Genomic DNA, 25,994 nt, shown 5'->3' on the forward strand with positions numbered 1-25,994 from the left:
ATTTGGTGTGATTTGGTTCAATGGTTTTGTTGCTTACTCAGTCCCACAAACGTACATTACATTTTTATATATATAGATATATATAATCTAGAAACTAAGCCCTTTATTTATCTCCTCAAGAATACATTCCAATGTCGATTTTCTGTTAGCAAAACCTGCTTTAACATCTTTCCTAAATCAATCATGTAATTGGTGGTAACAGAACCAGCCACTTACCCTTATCTCTTCCCTCAGTTTTAATTTCCATTGATCTTTTTCTTTACGTTACGTAATTCCTCCCTATAGCTTCTTATTTCCTCATTGTATGTTGGCCTGAGTACTGTTTCCATGTCTTTTAAATACGTTGAGTTGTACCTCCTTGTATTACTATTACAGCTTGTGCATTCAGAAATCCTCCAAAACCATCCATAAGGATGGCTAAGATAGTGGAACCTTTTGGATGGTTCAGTGCACATGCTATTTTCATGCACAAAGTTATTTAATATGTGCTATAAAATGACCTTTGTAAAATGTGTAACACTCCTAAGCAGCGCGAACACTGAGAACCAACATGGAGGCCAATAAACAATCTAATATCTTTATTAAAGCAATAAAAGTTTCAAACAAAAATAAGCAGAATAGATAGTCAAGCAGTTGAACTTTTAGAAAAGATCAAAATTAGTCCAAAGAATGAAAGTTTTATGTCCAATTTTAGAGTCCAAAGTCCAAAATCCAATAACCGAAACACACTCAAACTTATTGGAAGTTTGAGTGGGGAAAGGAGCAAAGTTCCTCAGGAAAGTACTTGAAGTAATAGTCCAGAACAAGGTTGCAAGGCAAGGCTAAGGCTGTTCGTGATGGATCTGAAACGCAGTCCAAACTTGGCAAGGGACGAGCCACAACGCCCGGTCTACTCGAGAGTAAGCGCGCCAACGGGCCGAATAGAAGCTCAGGATCAAGAGACAATGTATTCTTCAATCAGTTGACACCGCGGCAGATATTCTCTGCACAGAACTTTTATTGAAGTCCAAGAGCTCCCCCAAAGCAGGTGTGTGACTCTCCAAATCTTCCCAAGAGAACTGAGCTGCTAACAACAAGGCACCAGATGCCTGCCTCCCCAATTCTTCCCAGGAGAACTGACTTAGCCACAATCGCCTCGCTCTGCTAATCTCACACTTCTCCTTAAACTTTGTCTTTGAGAGCGATCTGTTTGGAAAGTAGCCCTTCTATCAAACTCTAAACTCTCCGGAGATCCGGGAAGAGCCGGCAACATCTCAAGGGCATTCCTAATTGGCTCTGGCTTGGCAATGTCAACAGGAGACATCTGGAAAGGGATTGAATCTTGCTGAGGTGGGAAAAAACCCAAATTCTCTTCAGTTTGATCAGCAATGGCTGCGGGATCAGGGGCCAAAGGTGCCTAAGACATCACAAAATGGCCTAGAGAACAAGCCCTATGAGGAACAGCTTAAAGAGCTGGGCATGTTTAGCCTGCAGAAGAGAAGTAGTTATTACAAAAACCCAAACACTTCTCGTCTGAAGTATTTTAGAGAAGGGACACTCAACCTTGCTTTTGCAATGTGGGAATCGGGAGCAAAAGGGCGGGAGGTTGATGCAACGGCCAGGCGCTAATTGCTTGCAAGGCCTTTCTGCTGCTAATTAGTGCCTGTGCTGGGGGAAATGTCTCTCACCGTGATTGGCCTGCTCCTTGTGTCTGTGTGTGCGCATGCATGCACACAAGTGCCTGCATTTTGAGGAATTCTGGGGTGCATTGCACCTGTACGCAAATACGCCTCTTGTATTGACCCTGGGGAGCAGATCTGGGCATTCTGCTTTCCCCGAGGACTGCTTGACAGCCATTCTTTGTTGCATGGCAGTGAAAGGCGATTGTGGTTATTATCCTATTTGGTTTTCACTCCACTATTGGGACTCAAAGCAACTTAGTGTATATTACAACCTCAGGCCCTTCCACACAGCCTTATATCCCAGAATATCAAGGCAGAAAATCCCACTATATCTGCTTTGGATTATCTGAGTCCACACTCGGATAATGTGGGATTTTCTGCTTTAATATTCTGGGATATAAGGCTGTGTGGAAGGGCCCCTGGACAGAAACCTTAGCAGGTGCAAAACATAATTGGAATATATAAAAGTTATTGTAAAGGGTGCATGTTCTTGGTGGTCTGGGGAGACCAAGTCACCTTGTCTGTCTCCTGAGAAATCTGTATCACGACCAAGTAGCCACAGTCAGAACAGACCATGGAACAGGAGACAACCCTACCAGTATTCAAATTTGGGTGTATCGGGTATTTGTGCCATATGTGGTCCAGTGAATGAAAATTCATCCTGCATACCAGATATTTATATTATGGTTTATAACAATAGCAAAATGACTGTTATGAAGTAGCAATGGAAATAATTTGATGGGTGTGGGTCACCACAGCATGAGGAACAATATTAAGGGGTCGCGGCATTAGGAAGGTGGAGAACCACTGGATAAGAATATCCTTGGATCTCTTTTTAACTCTGTAATCCAGCCAAATCCGGTGTATAGAATGGAAAGCTCAAACTTTCAGCGTTGGTTTGCATAGACATCAGTAAAAATTCTTTCCAAGTACACCCAGCGTCCTGTTTTGTCTTTCAAGAACAGCCTTAAAACACTGCGGTAAGTAAATGAAAACTGCTTTACTTCAGCAAAACATCAAGTACAGCACACTCAGTGGAATAATGCAAAAGGAAGCAAGGAAGTCTTAGGGCAGTGATGGCCAACCTATGACACGCATGTCAGCACTGACACGCCTAGCCATTTTTGCTGACACGCTGCTGCATGCAGATTGATTGGATGACTAATGTCTTTTGTAGCCAAATTTGGTGTGATTTGGTCCAGTGGTTTTGTTGTTTACTCCATGGGAATTATACACATTACATATATAAATATATCATTCTATTACTATTCTATTACTATTCTATTATTATTGTAGTATACTATTATATTATTACTATTATATTATTATTATATTATTCATTATTCATGACTACATTGAAACTACAATAGAGAGAAATCAGCATGGAAACTGCAAGAGGTACCATAGATTGTTGTACATGGAAATAATTGTAATAAATAGTTTTTGATTTATCAAATACAGTTATATATTACAATTATATATTTTTGTTATTTAAACTATATATATATTGTGAAATTATGGTGTTTTTTTTCTTGAAATGACACACCACCCAAGTCATGCTAGGTTTTTTTGGTGAATTTTGACACACCAAATGCAAAAGATTGCCCATCATTGTCTTAGGGTAAACACAGTTCTTAGTCTCTGATAAATTCCCAAATCAAATAGCAGTCTTACTTCAGACAAAGAAACAGAAATAAATCCAGATGCAGACTCGAAGCAGGCACAAGGAGAGCAAAGGCATTAGAGTAAGTTTGTTACCAGCAAGAGCTGGCTGCACCTGTTTCTGCTTTATAGCCCTGAGTCCCCTCACAGCTGCTAGGGCAATTCCCAATTACTCAGTTGCATTTTTGGCAGCTATTCTAGCTGAACGACATCTCTGCTCTGTTTCCTTTCGCCTCTCCTGAAATGTGGGTACTTGCAAAGTCTCCTCCTCAGATTCCAACTCACCCTCAGATTCACTTTCCTGCTCCCCTTCCTCTTCTGAAGAAGAGGAATCCCTAATACCCAGTTTCTTAATACTGTGAATAATCATGTTCCTCCTCCTTCCTTTCTGATAATTGTAGAAGGAAGGGCCTGTGTTAATCAGAACTAGGGACATAATGTGTGTGTACTTGTTTCCAGATGTTTCCAGCAGATTGCTCTTGACGGACCCAGTTGGCGCGGGTAGTGGGTTGTGTTGTCAAGCTGCACCCGATTTCTTTTCTGGCCGTGTTTGGATTAATTAAGGAACCAACAGGTCTTCTTGCAAAACAAAGAAGCCAGTGGCTCGCTCACCCTTCAGTGGCTTCATAAGGGAATGGTGATCACAGGGATCTGGCCGCTAACCGCTCTCGTCTTTCTCTCTCTTGCAGGATTCATGAATAAAATTTTCCATCCCAACATCGACGAAGCGTAAGTGACTTTTAAGATGCATCCTACAAACGAGTCTTATTTTGGGTGGAAGCAAAAGGGGAATGTACTGTATGTACGCGGGTATAAGCTGACCTGAATATAAGCCGAGGCACCTAATTTTACCACAAAAAACTGGGATAACGTATTGACCCGAGTATAAGCCGAGGTTGGGAAATGAAGCAGCTACTGGTAAATTTCAAAATAAAAATAGATACCAATAAAATTACATTAATCGAGGTATCAGTAGGTTAAATAATGTATATATGTGTGTGTGTGTGTGTGTATGTATGTATGTGTGTGTGTATATATATATGATATGTAGGATTTGTAAAGACCTGCAAACAATTAAATAATGGAGATATATATATATATATATATATATATATATATATATGGATATGGCTATAGATATACAGGTACATGGATCTATATGTATATAGGATTTGCAAAGACCTGCAAACATATGAGGGGAAAATTCATATATAAAATTAATCTAGATAGATAGATAGATAGATAGATAGATAGATAGATAGATAGATAGATAGAGATATATATAAGTACATAGGGATTACAAATGCATGCAGGGGGTTAATGCCTATATATCTGTAGGAGAGAATAACAAATATTTCAGGGGAAAATGCTTTTATAAGATTAATGGATATATATTTTTCTTCTTCCTGACTTGCAAGGGCGTCTTTCCCTTTTCAAAACATTCCCTTGGTTAAGAGCGAGGGAGGCTTTGGAAAAGAAAACACACTGATAAGGGAGGGGAAGAGAGGAATATATCATATATTGCAAGCAATGGCTTCCAGGTTTTGTTGCCCGGCCTTGACCTTGACCCCATTATAAGCCGAGGGAGGCCTTTTCGGCTTATTGGCTTATCTTCGAGTATATATGGCTTTGAAACAGAGGCTAGATGGCCGTCTGCTAGGGGTGCTTTGAATGCGATTTTCCTTCTTTTTGGCAGAATGGGGTTGGACTGGATGGTCCACCAGGTCTCTTCCATCTCTAGGATTCTATGATTTTATGGTTCGATGAGTGCAGTGTAGCCTATACTATGCATATGAACTTATGGTAGGAAATAGAAACCATTCAAAATGCCCTGGTAAGGTTTCAAAACAGGTACAAATGTGCTTTTATTGTTGCGGGTAGTAGTACACCTGAGATGAAAGAGTAGAGAGAGCAAAGAAAGTTACCTAACTTTGGGAAAGAAGTTTCTCATGCCGATTCACATGTCTTGAGGCAGAGAGAGGTCTCGTGATGCTCCCTTCCCAAATAATAAAATTAATGAAGATTTTTTTGGGGGGAAGGGAAAGTGACCACTCCACGCAGATAGGAAGCAAAACACCCTGAGTTACACATACCTGAGACACAGGTGGCAAACAAGGAAGCAGCAGGACTTGTATAGACACTGTATATTATTATATCATCACTAGCTGTGCCCGGCCACGCGTTGCTGTGGCAAAGTGGTGGTGGTATCGGTTAAAACTTGTGGAATTTTTATTTGACGTTATTTGTATTTTTTTAAATTAATTTTATTGTCACTTATCTTTTTTATTTATTATATTTTATTATTTTGTTGTATTATTTTTAGTCATTTTGTTATAGTATTTTATTGTATTAATTATTTTAGTGTTTTTCATAATTTTTATTGTATTATTTGTATTTATTTTTTTATCATTATTTTATTAACACTGGGCTGAGTGGGTTGCTAGGAGACCAAGTGGGCGGAGCTTAGCCTTGTAACTGGCAGCAATTGGATAAAAACAATTATTCCTCTCCCTCTAATTAGGAATTTATTTTTCTTTTCTTTTTGTTGTATCAACCTAGAGGCATGGATGAGGGGTTGTGATGTCAATTTTCGAGGTTGTGGGGTGTTTACTTTTGTTGTTTTGTCCGCTGCCGTGATGCCATCACTCTTTTATATATATAGATTAGGGACTTGGTGTTGTGGTTTAGTCTGATGATGACGGGGGATTTGGGTTTCAGCAGGTTGACTAAGGAAATGTTGAAGTCTCTGAATTGTTAGAAAAGCCACAGGCCAGCAGGAAGCTGAAGTTAGTGATAAGGGTGACCTTTCACAGGATTTTGAACATCGACAAAGTCCAGTTGGCTCTGGCAGCGAGGCAGAGGAGCTTTCCTTAGATAGAGACACAAGATTAAGGTTAAGAGTTGTCCCAGATGTTCTGTGAGAATCGCTAATAAACGTGTGGGAACCCAAGGTCAGAGGAATGCTTTCCTAGCTTGTAAGCATGGTTAAAAAGGGTGAAAGGGGGAAAGATTTAGACTGAGCAATGTTGATTTTTGGAAGCTTAATTCCTGCCTTGTCTTCTCATGGAAATAGATCCTTGCTTCTGTTCCTGCCTAGATTCTGTGTTTGGATTGTATTTTGGAGTTCACGCTACCTTGTTTTTCAGGACTGTTTTGCTATATTAGAGATTTTGAACTATTTTCTACAAAGAATTTGAACTGTATTCTGCAGATTGCCTTTGCAGTTGGATTACTGTTTTCTTTACTGCTTTTTATTAAGATTTTGCTGTCTTTTATGAATAAACTGAAAAAACTGGAATGTGTGTTAATAAGAGCAAGGTGATCCAGTGCTGAGGTGCAACACTTGGTATACAAGTCTAGAGGCTTCTTCACTCCTGACTCCGGGGACATTTTTCCTTTGAGTGAGCAGGATGACTGGCTTTCTCTTTTCCTTGGCTGTGGCTCCTGGGAGCGAGAGCGTATTCTTAGAAATGGGAAGCAGAGGTCCTCCGAGGACGCCCTGGGCTCATGCGCTTGTTTTTAGAGCTGAGCGCATGGGACCAAACAGACGCCCGGCCTTGGCTCGCCTCCTCCTCGTCCTATGCTGTCATGTTCCGGGAATGCTTTCATGGCAGATTAAGGAATTAAACTGGATACAACCCTATGGCACTCTCTCTGCAAATTGAAGCCATTCCTTGACTTGTTTCTGTGTTTTTCTCTTTTCAGGTCAGGAACTGTATGTCTAGATGTAATTAATCAGACTTGGACAGCTCTTTATGGTGAGTTGCTGGGACAGGGTGGCTTTATTAAGAGTCAGCATGGAATCTTGGTCCTCCCTTGAAACAGAGAAATAGACATTTCTAGGAGAAGATTTTACGCATCCAAGAAAATGTCTACTAGAAATGTCTTCTTAGTTTCATAGATTCTGAAGGATTTCCTTATATCTTTTAATGCATCTTGGTGTACAATAGTTCAAGCATTCCCCTGTCTCAAAACTGAAATTTTTCAAAATCCAAAACTATCCATACAGGTGGCTTGAGGCCCCATCTACACTGCCATATGAGGCTTTGAACTGGATTGTATGAGTCCACACTGCCATATGATGCTTTAAACTGGATTATATAATTGCACACTGCCATATGATGCATTGAACTGGATTATATGAGTCCACGCTGCCATATAGTGCTTTGAACTGGATTATATGAGGCCACACTGGTATATGATGTTTTGAACTGGATTGTATGAGTTCACACTGGTATATGATGTTTTGAACTGGATTATATGAATCCACACTTCCATATGACGCTTTGAACCTGATTATATGAGTCCATGCTGCTATAGGATGCATTGAACTGGATTATGTGAGTCCACACTTCCATATGATGCTTTGAAATGGATTATATGAGTCCACGCTGTCATATGATGCATTGAACTGGATTATAGGAGTCCACAATGCCATATAGTGCTTTGAACTGGATTATATGAGTCCACAATGTCATATGGTGCTTTGAACTGGATTATATGAGTCCACGCTGCTATAGGATGCATTGAACTGGATTATATGAATCCACACTTCCATATGATGCTTTGAAATTGATTATGTGAGTCCACAATGCTATATGGTGCATTGAACTGGATTATATGAATCCACACTGCCATATGATGCATTGAACTGGATTATATGAGTCCACAATGCCATATGGTGCTTTGAACTGGATTATATGAGTCCACAATGCCATATGGTGCTTTGAACTGGATTATATGAGTCCACACCGTCATATGATGCATTGGACTGGATTATATGAGTCCACACTTCCATATGAATTGAACTGGATTATATGAGTCCACACTGGTGTATGATGCATTGAACTGAATGATATGAGTCCACACTTCCATATGATACATTGAACTGGATTATATGATCCCATCCTGGGTGGGATGCTTTGGTTGCTGTGTGTCTCACGCGGACTCTCCTGTGCTTCTCTTTCCAGATCTGACCAATATATTTGAGTCGTTCCTGCCCCAGTTGCTGGCCTACCCCAACCCCATAGACCCCCTTAATGGTGACGCGGCAGCCATGTACCTTCACCGACCAGAAGAATACAAACAGAAAATTAAAGGTAAGAGCTTCGATGGGGAAGCCGGGCACAAAATCATTCAGAAATATTGTGCATAAAATTGCCTTTCTTCTATGTGTACAAGTGTATATGAACCCTAAACAGATTTTGAGTTCAGACTTGGATCCCACATCCTAGATGTCACTCATGATACAAATACAGATATTCCAAAATCCAAAATATAGAGAGCGCTTCTGGTCCCAAGCATTTCGAATGAATCATTTCCACCTGTACTTTGATTGATTTGTAAACCTGTCAAGTGCAGGGTCTTATCTATCTCTCACTTTCAAACAAAATGATAACTTTTCTTAAAGAAGGCAGTAAAAGATGGACACGCTGTTGTTGTCAGGAATAATAATAATAATAATAATAATAATAATAATAATAATAATAATAATAATAATAATAATAGGATTTTTTTCCCAGAAGGTCCTTCACAATGTTTAAGATAGTTGCCAGACTGATTGCCAATTACTTTAGCACCTTATAACTATTTTTAAGGGGAATTCAGTCAGGATGCTAAATCGTTGTATGGATTTTTAAATCGTGGCTACAGCTATATTTTACTGACTCTGTTTAATAGAGGTTGCTTTTGTTAATTTTATATGTTTGGTTTTATGTAATGTGTTATAAATAAAGCATTATTATTATTATTATTATTATTATTATTATTATTATTATTACACAGCAAACAAGATAGATATGCTGGATTTCGTATCACAAAATCACAAGTCGAACAGTTCCCAAGTGTCTAGGACTGTGTGATGTATTATTATTATTATTATTATTATTATTATTATTATTATTATTATTATTATTATTATTTTATTGTGACACAGCAAACAAGATAGATATGCTGGATTTATTATTATTATTATTATTATTATTATTATTATTATTATTATTCAGACTCATCTTGTTGTGTTTCAAATAATAATAATAATAATAATAATAATAATAATAATAATAATAATAAAAAGGCCACCCTTCTGGGATCTGCACACATCATCCGAAAATACATCACACAGTCCTAGACACTTGGGAAGTGTTCAACTTGTGATTTTGTGATACGAAATCCAGCATATCTATCTTGTTTGCTGTGTCATAATAAAATAATAATAATAATAATAATAATAATAATAATAATAATAATAATAATAATAATAATAATAATAGAGTAAAATAATAATTGGTTAGCAATTGGTTATTGGTTTCAGGTGTAGTATAATCCATATGCCATAGCAGTTTTCTGTATTTACATTCAAAGCAAATGATGCATAACATAATCCAGATATACAGAAGTCTCATGGGTATCGATAAATCAACAGGAATGGTATTGATTAATTGATAAAGTGATTAGTTAACAATGGGTTATTGGTTTCAGATGTAGTATAATTCATATGCCAAAGCAGTTTTCTGTATTTACATTCAAAGCAAATGATACATAACATAATCCGGATATACAGAATTCTCATGGGTATCGATAAATCAACTGGGGTGGTATTGATTCATTGATAAAGTGATTAATTAACAATGGGTTATTTCTTTCAGACGAAGTATAATCCATATGCCACAGCAGTTTTCTGTGTTTACATTCAAAGCAAATGATACATTTGATATAATCAAGATATACAGAATATCTTGATATAATCAAGATATACAGAAGTCTCATGGGTATTGATAAATCAGCTGGGGTGGTATTGATTAATTGATAAAGTGATTAGTTAACAATGGATTATTGGTTTCAGATGAAGTATAATCCATATGCCACAGCAGTTTTCTGTGTTTACATTCAAAGCAAATGATGCATAACATAATCCAGTGATACAGAATTCTCTGCCTGTGTTGACGGTCTGCCTTCTCACCCCGGTCCCTTCTCTTTCTTTTCTTTTCTTTCTTTTCTTTTCTTCCTTTCTCTCTCTCCCTCCAGAATACATTCAGAAATATGCAACAGAGGAAGCACTAAAGGAGCAGGAAGAAGGCACCGGGGACAGCTCTTCAGAGAGCTCCATGTCTGACTTTTCAGAGGACGAGGCCCAGGATATGGAATTGTAGTAAAAGAAGCGCCCTGCTTTTCAGAGAGACTGACTTCCTAACCATGCGCTGAGAAGCAGACTATAATATTCATATTTAAACAAAGCAATTTTTTATTACTAAACAAGGTTTTTATGAATAATAATAGCATTGAGATATATATATATATATACACACATCTATATATATATATCACCCTTTAGATCTTGATTTTTTTTTTTTTCTTCCTCTCGGTCATTTCTCAGAACCCCCCAAAGTGCATCGTAGTAGCGCATTTCCCCGCCCGGCCCACATTCCACTCGGTAGCAATACGAAGAAGCCCGGATGCGCATTCATGCATGCGTCCCCTGCGTAACAGTCCCGTCTGAGCCGAGCCCGTCTGTGGGATATATAGCGCATAGCGCACCGCCGGGCCCAGCAGCCGCTCCGTTTGCAAAGGAGAGCGTCCGGCAGCCTCCGTTCCTCCTCCTGTTTCTCTTTTTCGTGTTTCCAAAGACATCCGGCCACCCTCGAATGGAAGAAATCAACAAGGAACAGCACTTTGAGGATTAGGATGGAAACAAATATTTGCATTAGGATGTAAACAGAGATATGCATTGGGATGCAAACAAAGATATGCATTGGGATGTCAACAAGGATATGCATTGGGATGTCAACAAAGATTTGCATTACAATGTAAACAAAGATATGCATTGGGATGTCAACAAGGATATGCATTGGGATGTCAACAAAGATTTGCATTACAATGTAAACAAAGATATGCATTGGGATGTCAACAAAGATTTGCATTGGGATGTCAACAAAGATTTGCATTACAATGTAAACAAAGATATGCATTGGGATGTCAGCAAAGATTTGCATTATGATGCAAACAAAGATATGCATTAGGATGTCAACAAGGATATGCATTGGGATGTCAACAAACATGCGTTGGGATGTAAACAAAGACTTGCATTGGGATGTCAACAGAGATATGCATTGGGATGTAAACAAAGATTTGCATTACGATGTAAAAGATTTGCATTAGGATGTCAACAAGGATATGCACTGGGATGTCAACAAACATGCATTGGGATGTCAACAAAGATATGCATCACGATGTAAACAAAAATATGCATTAGGATGTCAACATGGATGTGCATTGGGATGTCAACAAAGATACACATTGGGGGATAGACGGCTCGTGAGACGAGGCAGCAAAGTTGGCGGAGCTTTTGCCGTTTTGCACTTTTCGGACGGAGCTGCAATTTAAAAAACGAAGCGAACAAAGCCTGAAAACACACAAATTGCCGGATTTTTGCAATTTTGTTTTCCTTTTAAAAGAAGTACATTTTGTATGGACTTCCTGCCTGTTTCTAGTCCATAGAGACCGGTGGAAGATGGGTCTGTTCGCTTTGGGGAAGCGTAACGAAAGTTTATCGCCGTTTATGAGTCCGGATCCTCGAAAGCGTGCCGTCTTCTTCTTTTTTTGGAAAGAGAAATGGGGAGCAAAGTACTGTCCCACATCGGCTTTACTCCCAGGTTTGCAAAACCTTGTCGGGACGGCGTTTTTGCTGCAAATAGGACCGGTTTGCAGGATGAACGGCGGGGTTTCTTCGTGCGCTCAGAGATGGTGGGCGAGCCTCTCGCCGGTCCCGAACCCGCTCCTTTTGTGAATCGGCAAAGCAGACAATCCTAGGAAAATCCAGTCTGATGGGCCAAGGAGGAAGGAGAGGGGTGGATCCAGAGATCCTTCAACAATTGGGAATATTTCGGTATTATTATTATTTTTCTCCACTTTGAACCCCCTTAGAAGCAACCACGAATGGTCAGAGAGAGAGAGACCCTTGCACCACGAACGCCTACCTGGGACATTGAGGATACTTGAATATGGACACTCGCATGTTCGCCCGGCGGGATGGGTTTCCATCTGGACGTTTCGAAAGGGTTTTCATCCGGATATCATCGGGGTTCCGGTGCCGCCGTCTCCGTTCGGAGCAGCGCTTTGGGATCGAAACTGGGGTGACTCCAATAACAAAACAAAACGAAAGCAAGAACACTGAATGTCAAAGCTAGGCTCCGCAAATTGTAATTTTCCCCATCGAAAGTTCGGGGCCGGTGTGTGTTTTAATGTCGGGTGGGGAATATCGGGAAAAGGACGTACAATCCTAAAGCGTGATCAATTTGCTTTTTTTCTTCCCTGCCTCCCTCCCTCCCTTCCTCCCTTCCTTTGGGGAAAGAATTTTCTGTAAAGTAGGATTTAACTTTTGGCATGATGATTATTATTATAATTATTATTATTTTTCTCCTTTAATAAAGCAAAAGCATACCAAATATTCGAATTTACCAGGCATGACGCGGAAACGACGACACACAAGTATTGAACTTTTTGGTTTCGTTTTTTCCCTTCTAATAACCTAGGGCTCTCTCTTCTAGCAACTACGGCTCATCGGGAGGTATAGTATCGACGGCGGGAGACGTAGTGCCGTGCCGTGAAACTTCACTTTAAGCCGGTGTCTTAAGGCAAACTCCTCGGGCGCTCCACTTGCCTTCACCTTAAGCCCGTGTCTTGACTTTGGGGAAAGGCAAGCTCCTCGGACGCTCCGCTCGGTGTGGTTTCCGACCCCTGAGGTGCTATTTAGGTGTAGGTTTGTGTGCCGAGGTGGCCGTGGCGGTGACGGTGGCCCCCATTTAAACCAGAAATAAAATGTATTTTTTCAAGACTGTATATCTATATATATAAAAATGTAATGTACGTTTGTAGGACTGTGTAAACAACAAAACCACTGAACCAAATTGCACCAAATTTGGCCACGATACACCGACACATCCAAGGTATGTCCTTCACTCACCACCACCACCCACAAAAAAACCCCGGATTGGCCTAGGTATAACACAGCCAGGCATTGAAGCTGCAAGGCTATTCAGTGCAATTTAGCCAAACCAACAAAAGATTAACCTTGGTAGAAGGCGGCCAGGCTTTGAAGCAGCGATACTACTCTGTACGATTGAAGCTGGCCTACTAAAGAGTCCCCTAGGTAGCAAGCAGCCAGGCTTTGAATCAGCGAGGCTATTCATTGCAATTCTAGCAGCCCAAAAAACCATTCCCCTAGAACACAAGTACCCAGGCTTCCAAGCAGCAAGCCTATTCCGTTGCATTCTAACTCACCAAACAAGGATTCCCATAAGAAGAAAACAGCCAAGCTTTGAGGCTGCAAGGCTATTCAGGTCAATTTAGCCAGACCAACAAAGGATTAACCTTGGTAGAAGGCGGCCAGGCTTTGAAGCAGCGATACTACTCTGTACGATTGAAGCTGGCCTACTAAAGAGTCCCCTAGGTAGCAAGCAGCCAGGCTTTGAATCAGCGAGGCTATTCATTGCAATTCTAGCAGCCAAAAAAAACATTCCCCTAGAACACAAGTACCCAAGTAGCTTCCAAGTAGCAAGCCTATTCCGTTGCATTCTAACTTGCCAAACAAGGATTCCCATAAGAAGAAAACGGCCAGGCTTTGAGGCTGCAAGGCTATTCAGGTCAATTTAGCCAGACCAACAAAGGATTAACCTTGGTAGAAGGCGGCCAGGCTTTGAAGCAGCAATACTACTCTGTACGATTGAAGCTGGCCAACTAAAGAGTCCCCTAGGTAGCAAGCAGCCAGGCTTTGAAGCAGCCAGGCTATTCATTGCAATTCTAGCAGCCCAAAAAACCATTCCCCTAGAACACAAGTACCCAGGCTTCCAAGCAGCAAGCCTATTCCGTTGCATTCTAACTCACCAAACAAGGATTCCCATAAGAAGAAAACGGCCAGGCTTTGAGGCTGCAAGGCTATTCACTGCTATTCCACCTGGCCAATAAAGAATTCCCATACGCCACAGCAACGCATGGTCGGGCACAGCTAGTACTGTATACATATAAAAATGTAATGTACATAATTAGGACCGTGTTAACAACAAAACCACTGGGCCAAATCACACCAAACTTGGCCACAAAACTAATCGCTTTCCAAGGAGTGACCATCAAAAATAAATAAAAGACAAGACCAGAAAAATCCCCCAAAATAAAAATAAAAACATTCCCCTAGAAGGCAAGTGCCCAGGCTTCCAAGCAGCAAGCCTATTCCATTGTATTCCAGCTCACCAAACAAGGATTCCCATAAGAAGAAAATGGCCAGGCTTTGAGGCTGCAAGGCTATTCACTGCTATTCTACCTGGCCAATAAAGGATTCCCATAAACCACAGCAATGCGTGGCCGGGCACAGCTAGTGTATATATATATATATATACACATACACACACACATATATATGTTATTAGTGTTCTCAATTCCCTTTTCTTTATGCAGGTATTTTTGAAAACCAAAACAAACCAAGTCCCGCACTCCTGACGATCAGGTGTTTCACTCATTTGCAATGACGGACACTTTTCTCTCATAAGCCAAGCGCCCATGTCTTTTTAATTTTTCCGCCCCGGACAAAATAATAATGCCGGTTTCCGTCAAGTGTGCAAAACCAATTCCCAACACACGTATGGTCAACTGAACTGCTGCAATCAGCAATGCACACACACTTGTGTCTGGATACTCCCCAGTTCCAGCCACACATCAAGGACATCACAGCTTCTTAGTAATTAACTCTTTCCAGACTATGTTACACTCTTTTCCCCTTTATACCCCGAGGCTTCACATTCGGAAACGGCCACAGGTTTGCAGGATCCATTTGCCCTTCGTGTCATTGAAGGGATTGGCTTTAAAAAGGAGCCAAATGGAGAAATATTTAACTATCCTGGGCCAGTTTATATGGCATTCCTCTTTGTGTCCTTTCTCCTTTCCACCTTTTCCTTTGTCTTTCCTCTGATTCTCCTTTTCCCCATTGGCTTGCCTGGGTCTTCTCCTTTCTGTTCACTTCCACTAATAATAATAATAAATAAATTTTATTTATAGACCCACCGCCCTGTCTCCCATACATTTGGAAACTCTGGTGATTTCCAAATGTTTGACGACCATTCGATGCCCAAAGAAAACTATACAAAACAGTTTCCATTAGAAAGCAGGGTGGTTGTGTATTTTCCGGGCTGTCTGGCCATGTTTCAGAAGTATTCTCTCCTGACGTTTTGCCCACATCTACGTACATATATCTCACAACCTGTGAGGATGCCTGCCATAGATGTGGGCGAAACGTCAGGAGACAATACTTCTGGAACATGGCCAGACAGCCCGGAAAACACAAAACAACCCTATGATCCCGGCCATGAAAGTCTTCGCAACTCATTAGACGACAACCTAACTGTAATGTAAACAAGATGACAACCCACAGGATAAGACTAACAAAAAGAAATAAAAATATAACATCACAAAATACAAAACATATTAAAATGATATATATAAACCTGACTACGTTGAAACTCCATAAGACTAACAAAAACAAAGCATCACAAAATACAAAACATTAAAACGATATATATAAACCTGACTATGTTGAAACTCCATCAGGTGAGGTTCAGGAGCACAAGAAAGGAACTAATCAACTATAAAAAGGTTATCCAGAAAGTAGATTACGTTTTGGAATTAAAAATGAACAAAGTCTAGGAGAAAACATTTACCATATGCCGTTGAAAGCCAGACCCAAATACCACGTCTCAACATAGTTCCCATTGAAATCTAGGCATTTTTCATAGCGATAAAAGAGTTTGGAAAGTCCTTCCCAACAAAACTTTGCCACTTGGCTTGCATCCTCAACCCTTCCCGCAGCTGCGCATGTGCATGCGCTCAACTTTCCCCCACGTTTGTCCTGGATCGCTCTTGTTTTGCAAATGCTTGCAAGGAAGGTGATGGCGACCGTTTTTTGGGACAAGAAAGGTGTGCTTCTTGCAAAACCTTAGAAGAGCGATCCAGGATGAGCGTGGGGGGAAAGTTCAGCACATGCGCAGCTGCGGAAAGGGTTGAGGACGCAAGCCAAGCGGCAAAGTTTGGTGGGGAAGGACTTTCCAAACTCCTTTATTGCTATGAGAAATGCCTAGATTTGAATGGCGACTATGTGAGATATATTTGGGTCTGGCTTTCAACTGTGTATGGTAAATGTTTTCTCCTATACTTTGTTCATTTTTAATTCCAAAACGTAATCTACTTTCTGGATAGCCCTCGTACATCTCACAGGGTTGAGGACGCAAGCCAAGTGGCAAAGTTTGGTGGGGAAGGACTTTCCAAACTCCTTTATCACTATGAGAAGTGCCTAGATTTGAATGGCGACTACGTGAGATGTATTTGGGTCTGGCTTTCAACTACATATGGTAAATGTTTTCTCCTATACTTTGTTCATTTTTAATTCTAAAACGTAATCTACTTTCTGGATAGCCCTCGTACATATCACAGCATTGAACGGTTGTGTTGTTAAAATGCGAAGTGAGATGCAGAACATATTACTATCTGGCAGTTGTGGACTGGGTTTAGGGATTAATCCTTCTCCAAGGCTTGTTGGAACATCCGACTTTTCAGTTCCTTACGAGAAGAGGGCAGTTTTCCATTGGTTTGCGTTTGAGCCAGTTTGTAGGGCTCAAAGCACCGTCCTGGTTCAACCTCTTGCAAAGCCAGATACACATCCCATTGATAAGTTCATAACAAACCAGGTCCGAATTCGGTTTTCCCTTCGAATTTGCATCTCCAAATCCAATGTAGATTTTGCACTTGTAAATGGGATCTTTAATGCTCATGCTTGGTCTCCTAAATTTGGCAAACTATCACTCATAGAGGAAACCTTCCCTGTTGTTTTCGGTATTAAAGCAGAAAGATTTTCCTATTTCTTATTTTGGTATTTTCCTTTCTTTGCCTTCTTTTTCCTATCTCCAAACCCTTGACCTCCCATTGGCATTTCTTTTCATATTACTAGACTTTTATATATATATATATATATATATATATATATATATATATATATATATATGGAGGAAATCTGGGTATGATCTTAAGGTAGGAACCAAGTTGAACGGAGCATCCTTTGGTTTGGATCCGGTTCGTAAGACACGGGAGCAAGAGGCCTTTGCTCCCCAAAACAAATCTGCGGAAACCAAGTTAATTGAAGGTAGAGTTTTCAGGATGCTTTCAACATGGGTGCAATGCATGCTTTGGCTTTTTAAGGACAGACAGACGGAACGGCGGAACTGTGAGGGTTGAATGAAAAGTAATGCCTCCGCCTTCGTAACTCCTCAACCGATGGCAGTCCTGGTCTGCGGCAGGTTCTGGCTTGTTCAGTAGACTCTCCTCTACAGTTAGTTCCATTTGGCGGGAAGCCTTAGCATTGAACGGTTGTGTTGTTAAAGTGCGAAGTATGGAACCCTGCGCAGATGGGGAAGCCTAAGCATTGAACGGTTGTGTTGTTAAAATGCGAAGTATGGAACCCTGCGCAGACGGGGAAGACTTAGCATTGAACGGTTGTGTTGTTAAAGTTCAAAGTATGGAACACTGCACAGACGGGGAAGCCTAAGCATTGAACGGTTGTGTTGTTCAAGTGCGAAGTATGGAACCCTGCGTAGATGGGAAGCCTTAGCATTGAACGGTTGTGTTGTTAAAATGCGAAGTATGGAACCCTGTGCAGACGAGAAGCCTTAGCATTGAACAGTTGTGTTGTTAAAGGGCGAAGTACGGAACCCTCTGCAGACGAGAAGCCTTAGCATTGAACAGTTGTGTTGTTAAAATGCGAAGTATGGAACCCTGTGCAGACGAGAAGCCTTAGCATTGAACAGTTGTGTTGTGAAAGTGCGAAGTATGGAACCCTGCACAGAAGAATTCAGTTACTGCATGTTGCTTAAGTCTCATTGACCGACCATCTGCGCAGAGTTCCATACTTCACACTTTAACAACACAACCGTTCAATGCTAAGGCTTCCCACCAAATGGAACTAACTGTAGAGGAGAGTCTCCTAAACAAGCCAGGACCTGCCGCAGACCAGGACTGACATCTGCTGAGGATTTACGAAGGTGGAGGCATTACTTTTCATTCAACCCTCGTAATAATTTAACCCAAGCAAACCCAGAGATGCCTCTTTGAGTTGACATTGGAGAGGAGTCTGGATCTGGGGCTGCCGGTTTTATAAATAATATAAATAAATGAATACTGTTATCTTTCTCTCGCTTCGTCTCGAGTTGTGCCGGCACTTTTTGACGTGGGAGAGTGTTGCCGCATGAGAAATGGCCATTTCTTCTTCCTCCTTTTTTTTTTCCCTTTCCTACCAGGTTTTTTTTAATTTTTATTTTACTGACTGTACTTGGTTCATATTGTGCGAATACTTGGAAGAGATTTAAAAACGAAAACACAAAAAGCAAAACACCGGGGTGTCCGTGGAGCCCGTTTTCCCATTGGAGTCCGAGTCCCGTTTCCCGTCCCTTTGTCCTCTTCTCTTTCTCCTTCCTTTGCATTGTGATGATGTCGTGGGCCTGCCCGGTGCCACTTCTGAGAATTATTATAACCTCTCTCTCTCTCTCTCTCTCTCTCGAAATAGTTGTGTATAATGAAAGAAACTGTAAACTTTTTTTAAAAGAATAAAATATGTATATACCTTGTCCCCTCGGCTGGTAATTCAACCTGGGAGAGATGGAAGAAATCCTTGAATGCTTCGAGAAGGCTTAAATCACGTCTCTCCCCATCCTTTTAATGTTTGCAAGGAAAGCTGTGTTGGCCGTGATGCAAAATCCCCAATTACGTTATGAACCTGATGTCCTTTTTGATCCAGAGCGAGATAAGGGGTACCACAACAATTCTTTATTGATTAGTCACTTTTGACCAGGGGTCCCCAAACTTTTTAAGCCGAGGGCCGGTCCACAATCCTTCAGACTGTTGAGGGGCCGGATTATCATTTGAAAAAAAAATACAAACAAATTCCAATGCACACTGCATATGTCTTATTTGTAGTGCAAAAACAACAACAAGAAGAAGAACAATGAAAGAACAATACAATATTTAAAAATAAAAACAATTTTAACCAACATACATTTATCAGGATTTCAATGGGAAGTGTGGTCCTGCTTCTGGCCAATGAGATAGTCAAGTTAATTAGGGTTGTTGTTGTTGTTGTTGTTGTTGTTGTGTGCCTTCAAGTCATTTCAGACTTTGGGTGAGCCTAAGTCTAAAATTTATTTATTATTTATTTACTGCATTTATTTACTACATTTGTATCACACCCTTCTCACCCCAAAGGGGACTCAGAGTGGCTTACAAATTATATGTAGATACAATATATTATATTATTAGCATAGCACAATATTAGCATTATATATTACTATATTGAACTATACCACTATACGGTAATATTATTACAGTAGAGTCTCACTTATCCAACACTCGCTTATCCAACGTTCTGGATTATCCAACGCATTTTTGTAGTCAATGTTTTCAAAATATCGTGATATTTTGGTGCTAAATTCATAAATACAGTAATTACTACATAGCATTACTGCATATTGAACTACTTTTTCTGTCAAATTTATTGTTAAACATGATGTTTTGGTGCTTAATTTGTAAAATCATAACCTAATTTGATGTTTAATAGGCTTTTCCTTAATCTCTCCTTATTTTCCAACATATTCGCTTATCCAACATTCTGCCGGCCCGTTTACGTTGGATAAGTGAGACTCTACTGTAATAGTAATATATGTAATATAGAATATATAATTAATATTATTATATGGTATTATTATTAGGTTATATTGCATTACATTATAATATTATTATCAATATTATATGTATCTACAATATATTATATTATAAAACTGCGGGCGGGGGCCAGGTAAATGACCTTGGAGGGCCGCATCCGGCCCCCGGGCCTTAGTTTGGGGACCCCTACTTTTGACCATATCAAAACATGTAAAACATACAATACGTACACACTTACGCATACATACAATAAAACCATGTAAAGACACAAAAGATCCCGACCTGCGGCCTAATAACCCGCTCCTAGACAAATACAGAGTAAAAAGGTTAAAATTAGTAATTTCCTAAGATAAGGTTTGAACGAGGACAGGGGTAAGTAAAACAAGAGTCTTGTCCAGATTGACAACATTGTTAAGCAAGGGCCTGCTTTTATGTTCTTTAGGTCTTTTATATCTATTCTCTCTCCCATTGACGTTCCCTTTAGCCAATTATTTGCTTCCTTTTCTATTTGCACCCATTTTTTTGACCCTTCCAATTCGAATTCTAGTCATCTCACTAGTTGACTTGCCTCATAGTATAATCCCAATGAGGGAGCCCCCCATCCACCCAATTCCTGTTTACTATAATATAAGAAGTTAGCAATTCTGTTTTTGTTTCCTCCCACTACCCATTTTTTGAAAGAGTTCTTCAACAAATTGATGGGGATATTCACCGGGAGGGTTTGGAACAAGAATAAAAACTTGGGCAAGATCTTCATCTTGTAAATTTTTAGCCTTGAGGAGATATCTCGAAATTTTTTTCCCCATGAAATGATTTGTTTGCTCATATTTTTCCATAAATGATTGTAGTTCATTGGTATAATATTATTCATATTTTTTGGTCTATCTACTCCCAGGTATTTCATCTTCTTATTCCCCAGTTTTATTCCCATGATGTTTTGAACCTTCTTAAGTTCTTCCCATGTTAGATTTTTATGTAGAATCTCTGATTTCCCTAAATTAATTGTGAGGCCCAAAGTTTTACCAAAATCCTTAACTGTTCTGACTATTGATTGTAGTGACTCCTCCACCTCCCCTAAAATTATCATAACATCGTCAGCGTATAGATTAATCTTGATGACTTCCTTGCCCACCTTATAACCTTTAATAGCTGGGTTGTTCCTTACTGAATTTGCTAAGGGTTCAATGGCCAATGAGAATAGGGCTGGGGAAAGAAGAGTCTTGTCCATAGTAAATTTTAAGTTTGGATTTTGTTAATGGCAATAATGTCTCAGCTCTCAGCTTCCATCTTCTCACGAATGGCCAGCACTTTTTGCGTAAAAAGGGCCAGTTTTAAAATAGAGTTTTGATCAGAACCCTGTAGAAGGATATGCAATTTCTCCTTATTCTCTAAGTGAGTATGATTCTCCAGCAGAGGGTCTAATAGAGAGATCGAATCCTGTCGTAATAGGAGCATTTTAAGAAAAAATGTTCTGAGTCCTCCACTTCTGCAACAACCTCACGGCACCCACAGGTTCTCTTCGTATAGGGGATATTCTGATGTCTACCTAGCTGAGACTTAATGTCGAGCTGCTCGAATCTAGCCAGGGTAAAAGGTTTTCTAATACATTGTCAAAGACAGAACGCTCCAAGTAGAATACAACACAGTTTATTGAGGTTACAGAACTAAAAATTGCCCGTAGGAAACAAAAGACGAGGCAAACACTTGTCTTCAGTGTGAAAAGTAACAAAAATAACTTCGTTTGAGTCTAGATAGTTCAAAAGAATAAACCGGATTAAACAGAAGTTTAATCCGGATTAAAACAAAGGTGCTTACTTCAGCCTGGCAATTAAACAAACAAAAACTGGTTAACAAAGGGTCAAAATGAACACAAAACTCCGCAGCAGATTCCCCTCTGCTACTCAAGAGCTACGGAAGTAACTCGGGCTGTTGCTCCTCCGTGCAACGGGCGAAAACCAGGTCCAGGCACTTCAATCAGGATAACTACGGTCAGCGAGGTCCCAATCCGGTCCGAGGTCGAAAAGCCAAATGCGGACGTCTAGGTTCCACAAGTTCCACCGATAGCCACAGAAGGGTTAGTCCAGAGTCGTAGTCAGTCAGTCAGTCCAGCGTCAATCCAGAGTTGGCAATAATGTCCGTCAAAAAGACGACGGAGGTCCAAGCTATTAAGATTAAACACAAGTTGCACAGGAAAAGCCCACACAGTTCCTCCCGCCGTCTATGCCCAGTGTCCTTGGTAACTTACGTATTCAGCAAACGAATCACACCCGTCTTCAGGAAGTTCCCACACAGAGCCCAAGCGTTCGTCCAGATTACCTTGCCCAACACAATTAGCCATTGATCCTAAACCCCATTTTATGCCAGTTCATAACTCCTCATCGCTGTCAGCTGCTAACCTAATTCCAGGTGTCTCCTCATCATCCTCCTCATCAGAGCTAAAACACCTTTGACTACGCCCCACAGCATCCCCAGCTGTGGATCCCGCTCCATCCCTCCAGCCCGTCCACGGGTCCGATCCTGCAACCCGCCAGTCGCCTCCCATGCTATCATTACCAGGAACACCCAAATCCTCCCTCACACGAGTCCACTCCATGTCATCCTCCTCTGAGCTAACCATCTCTTCCTCCATTCCCTCGGTAAAACCCTCAAAGGAGTCTTCGTCAGTTGGTTCTGCAAATAAGTCCCGGAGCCGCTTCCTTTCTCGCTCCTCAAAAGAGTCTGACTCTCGAGGAGTCTTACGACCTCGTCTCCTAGGATCGGAGCCGGAAGGCTCAACCATAACATACATAATGGAAGAGTCAAGAAGAGGTAGGTTTCCATGCCCACGTTGCATTTAAATTTGGCCAGGTATGGAGTGGCTCTAGCTTGCGCTATGATCATAAGATCATTTTGTGCAGCAATGTCAAAGGCTCTTTGGTATACAATTGAGCTCACTTTAGCCCCGAAATTTATTAGCTCGTGTGGGGCAAAACCTATCTTACTGACCGTGTGACCGAGTCTGCTTAGCCATGATGACCACTCTTTGTGGTTTTCTTGTTCTAATAGGCATATGGCTGGGAGTCTATGTGGTTACATTTGTCTTATTTTGTGCCACCAATTGATCTGTCTCTTCAGGATTACTGTGGAAATTGGGGGTATTTATTTATTTACAGCATTTCTATTCCGCCCTTCTTTCTCACCCCGAAGGGGACTCAGGGCGGATCACATTACACATAGAGGCAAACATTCAATGCCTTTTAACATAGAACAAAGACAAACAAACATAGGCTCCGAGCGGGCCTCGAACTCATGACCTCTTGGTCAGAGTGATTCATTGCAGTGATTGATTGCAGCTGCTCTCCAGCCTGCGCCACAGCCCGAGCCCAATGGGTCCTCCCATCTCTGCAATCACTGCAGCTGACAGGGATGATCTCTCCACACCTAAGCCAATTTTCAAGTAGTGAAGTTGGAGTCTTTCTACCAATGCCAGATCTTGATCCCCCCATATTTCAGCTCCATACAAAGCAATGGGGAACACCTTGGCCTTGAGAACCTTCAGAAAGGGACGTAAAGATCCCGGGTAATTATGATTACATAATTTATGCCTGCGCGGCATTATCAGCTTTTGCGATACTCAATTTTAGGTGTTGGGACCATGCCCCAGAGGCTGCAAAGTGTAGGCCTAAGTATTTAGATATCCTCACTTGTTCCACTTTGTGCCCATCAAGGTGCCAGATAAGGGGTGGTTCTCTATGATATGAGCAAAGTTTTGTACCTCAGGGCTGGTTCACCTTGCTCTCACACACAGACCACCACAGCAGGCTTGGTTTAAATAGGTTATTGATAAAATATAGCAAAGTTTGGATAAAAAGCAGTATAGAAAGCAATAATCCAAATGCAAAGGTAGTCAGTAAAGAGCAATAATCTAATGCAAAAGCAGTCTGTAGAATATAGTTCAAAGTCTCAAATATAACAAATCAATCTTGAAAATTAGGCAGCATGAGATTCAAAACACCATCCATAATGTAAGATCCAGGCATGAACAAAAGCAAGAATCCTTTTCCAAGAGCATAGACAAGACAGGAACTCCGTTTCCAAAACCAACATTGCTTTGTCTGAAATGTTTCCCTGTTTCTCCCTTATTTAACCATGCTTACAGGCCAAGAAAGCATTCCTTTGGCCTTGAGTTCCCACACGTTTACCAGCTATCCTAAGAGAACATCTGGGACTATGAACTTTTAGCTTTAACCTTGTATCCCTATATAAGGAAGACTCCTCTGACTCGCTGCCAGAGACACCTGGGACTTGTTGATGTTCTGAATCCTCTGAAAGGTCACCCTTATCAATGACTTCTGCTTCACTGCTAGTCTGTTTATCACAGGCTTCTGTTTCACTGTTAGTCTGAGTCCTCTCTAACTATTCAGAGCCTTCAACATTTCCCTCATCAACATTGCCATGGTCAGCCTGCATATTTATTTATTATTTATTTACAGTATTTATATTCCACCTTTCTCACCCCGAAGGGGACTCAGGGCGGATCACATTACACATATAACGCAAACATTCAATGCCTTAACATAGAACAAAGACAAGACAAACACGGGGCTCCGAGCTGGCCTCGAACTCATGACCTCTTGGTCAGAGTGATTTGTTGCAGCTGGTTGCTCAACAGCCCGGCCTAGACCCTGCATAGACCCAAATCCCCCTTCATCCTCAGACTGAACCACAACACAAAGAGAAACTGAGACCAAATTTGGTTTTAAACACTATTCATTTATTGAGTATCAGTCACATAACATCTATAAGTATCAAAAGCTCTCAGTTACACAATCATCATACTCACAACAGGCCTCTCTGAAGAGTTGATCAGTCTTTTCAAGAGGGTCGGACGTTCTGTTGCCGCAGTGCAGGAGACATGCCAAATGCAGGAAATTCCTATCTGATACTTATAGATGTTATGTGATTAATAAATGTTACATGAACTAGAGATTCCAGGCCTGGCTGCAACTTGAAGAGCAGAATGCCCGTTAGCTCCTAATAAACAGACATAAAAGCATTACGTCTCCCCTGGAATTTTTGCTTCCCATGAAAGCATGTTATGTGATTAATAAATGTTACATGAACTAGAAATCCCAGGCCTGGCTGCAACTTGAAAGCCACGTTGCCTGAACTGAAGAGCAGAATGCCCGTTAGCTCATAATAATAATAATAATAATAATAATAATAATAATAATAATAATAATAATAATAATAATAACTTTATTTTTATACCCCACCCCATCTCCCCGGAGGGACTCAGAGCGGCTTACATGGGGACAAAGCCCGACATATACAACAATAAAACAGTGAAGTGAATATTTCAACAATAAAACATCAACATCAATAAAACCATCATAAAAAACAACATACAGCATAAAATATTAAAAACAGAAGACTAAAACACGGATCTGGGCCAAGGTGCAGCATATTTCAACATGGGAGAGGTAGTTTCTTAGCCTAAGTAGTCAATAAAATGCATAGTAATAATGGCAGAGTATCCTATTGTTAAATGGGCAGATAGTTCGAACCTGCAATAATTAATCATCGAATTAATAAACACACATGAAAGCATTATGTCTCCCCTGGAACTTTTGCTTCCCACGAAGGCATATTATGTGATTACTAAATGTTACATGAACTAGAGATCCCAGGCCTGGCTGCAACTTGAAAGCCACGTTGCCTGAACTGAAGAGCAGAATGCCCGTTAGCTCCTAATAAACAGACATGAAAGCATTATGTCTCCCCTGGAATTTTTGCTTCCCACCAAGGCATGTTGACCTACGATCCTGGCTATCTGCTTGAATTTGCAGGCTTAGGTCAATGTCACCAGATAGGTTCCCACGAGAATTTCATCAATTCGTCTTCACTAGACTCATTTATTTGTTTACAGTATTTATATTCCGCCCT

At 40.6% G+C, this 25,994-nt stretch overlaps 1 protein-coding gene across 1 annotated transcript in view; it reads left to right on the forward strand.

Annotated features, from left to right (window-relative positions):
• ube2h (ubiquitin conjugating enzyme E2 H) overlaps positions 1-18,979 on the forward strand; it is a 130,675-nt gene extending 111,696 nt beyond the window's left edge. Inside the window, exons 4-7 of the mRNA XM_062983362.1 lie at positions 4,013-4,052; positions 7,029-7,081; positions 8,294-8,422; positions 10,350-18,979. Coding sequence (XP_062839432.1) covers positions 4,013-4,052; positions 7,029-7,081; positions 8,294-8,422; positions 10,350-10,474 — 347 coding nt within the window. The 3' untranslated portion in view covers positions 10,475-18,979. The remainder of the gene's footprint in view (positions 1-4,012; positions 4,053-7,028; positions 7,082-8,293; positions 8,423-10,349) is intronic.
• The last annotated feature ends 7,015 nt before the right edge of the window (positions 18,980-25,994 follow it).

This window comes from Anolis carolinensis, chromosome 5 (genome assembly GCF_035594765.1).
Source record: "Anolis carolinensis isolate JA03-04 chromosome 5, rAnoCar3.1.pri, whole genome shotgun sequence".
Classification (NCBI taxonomy): Eukaryota; Metazoa; Chordata; class Lepidosauria; order Squamata; family Dactyloidae; genus Anolis; species Anolis carolinensis.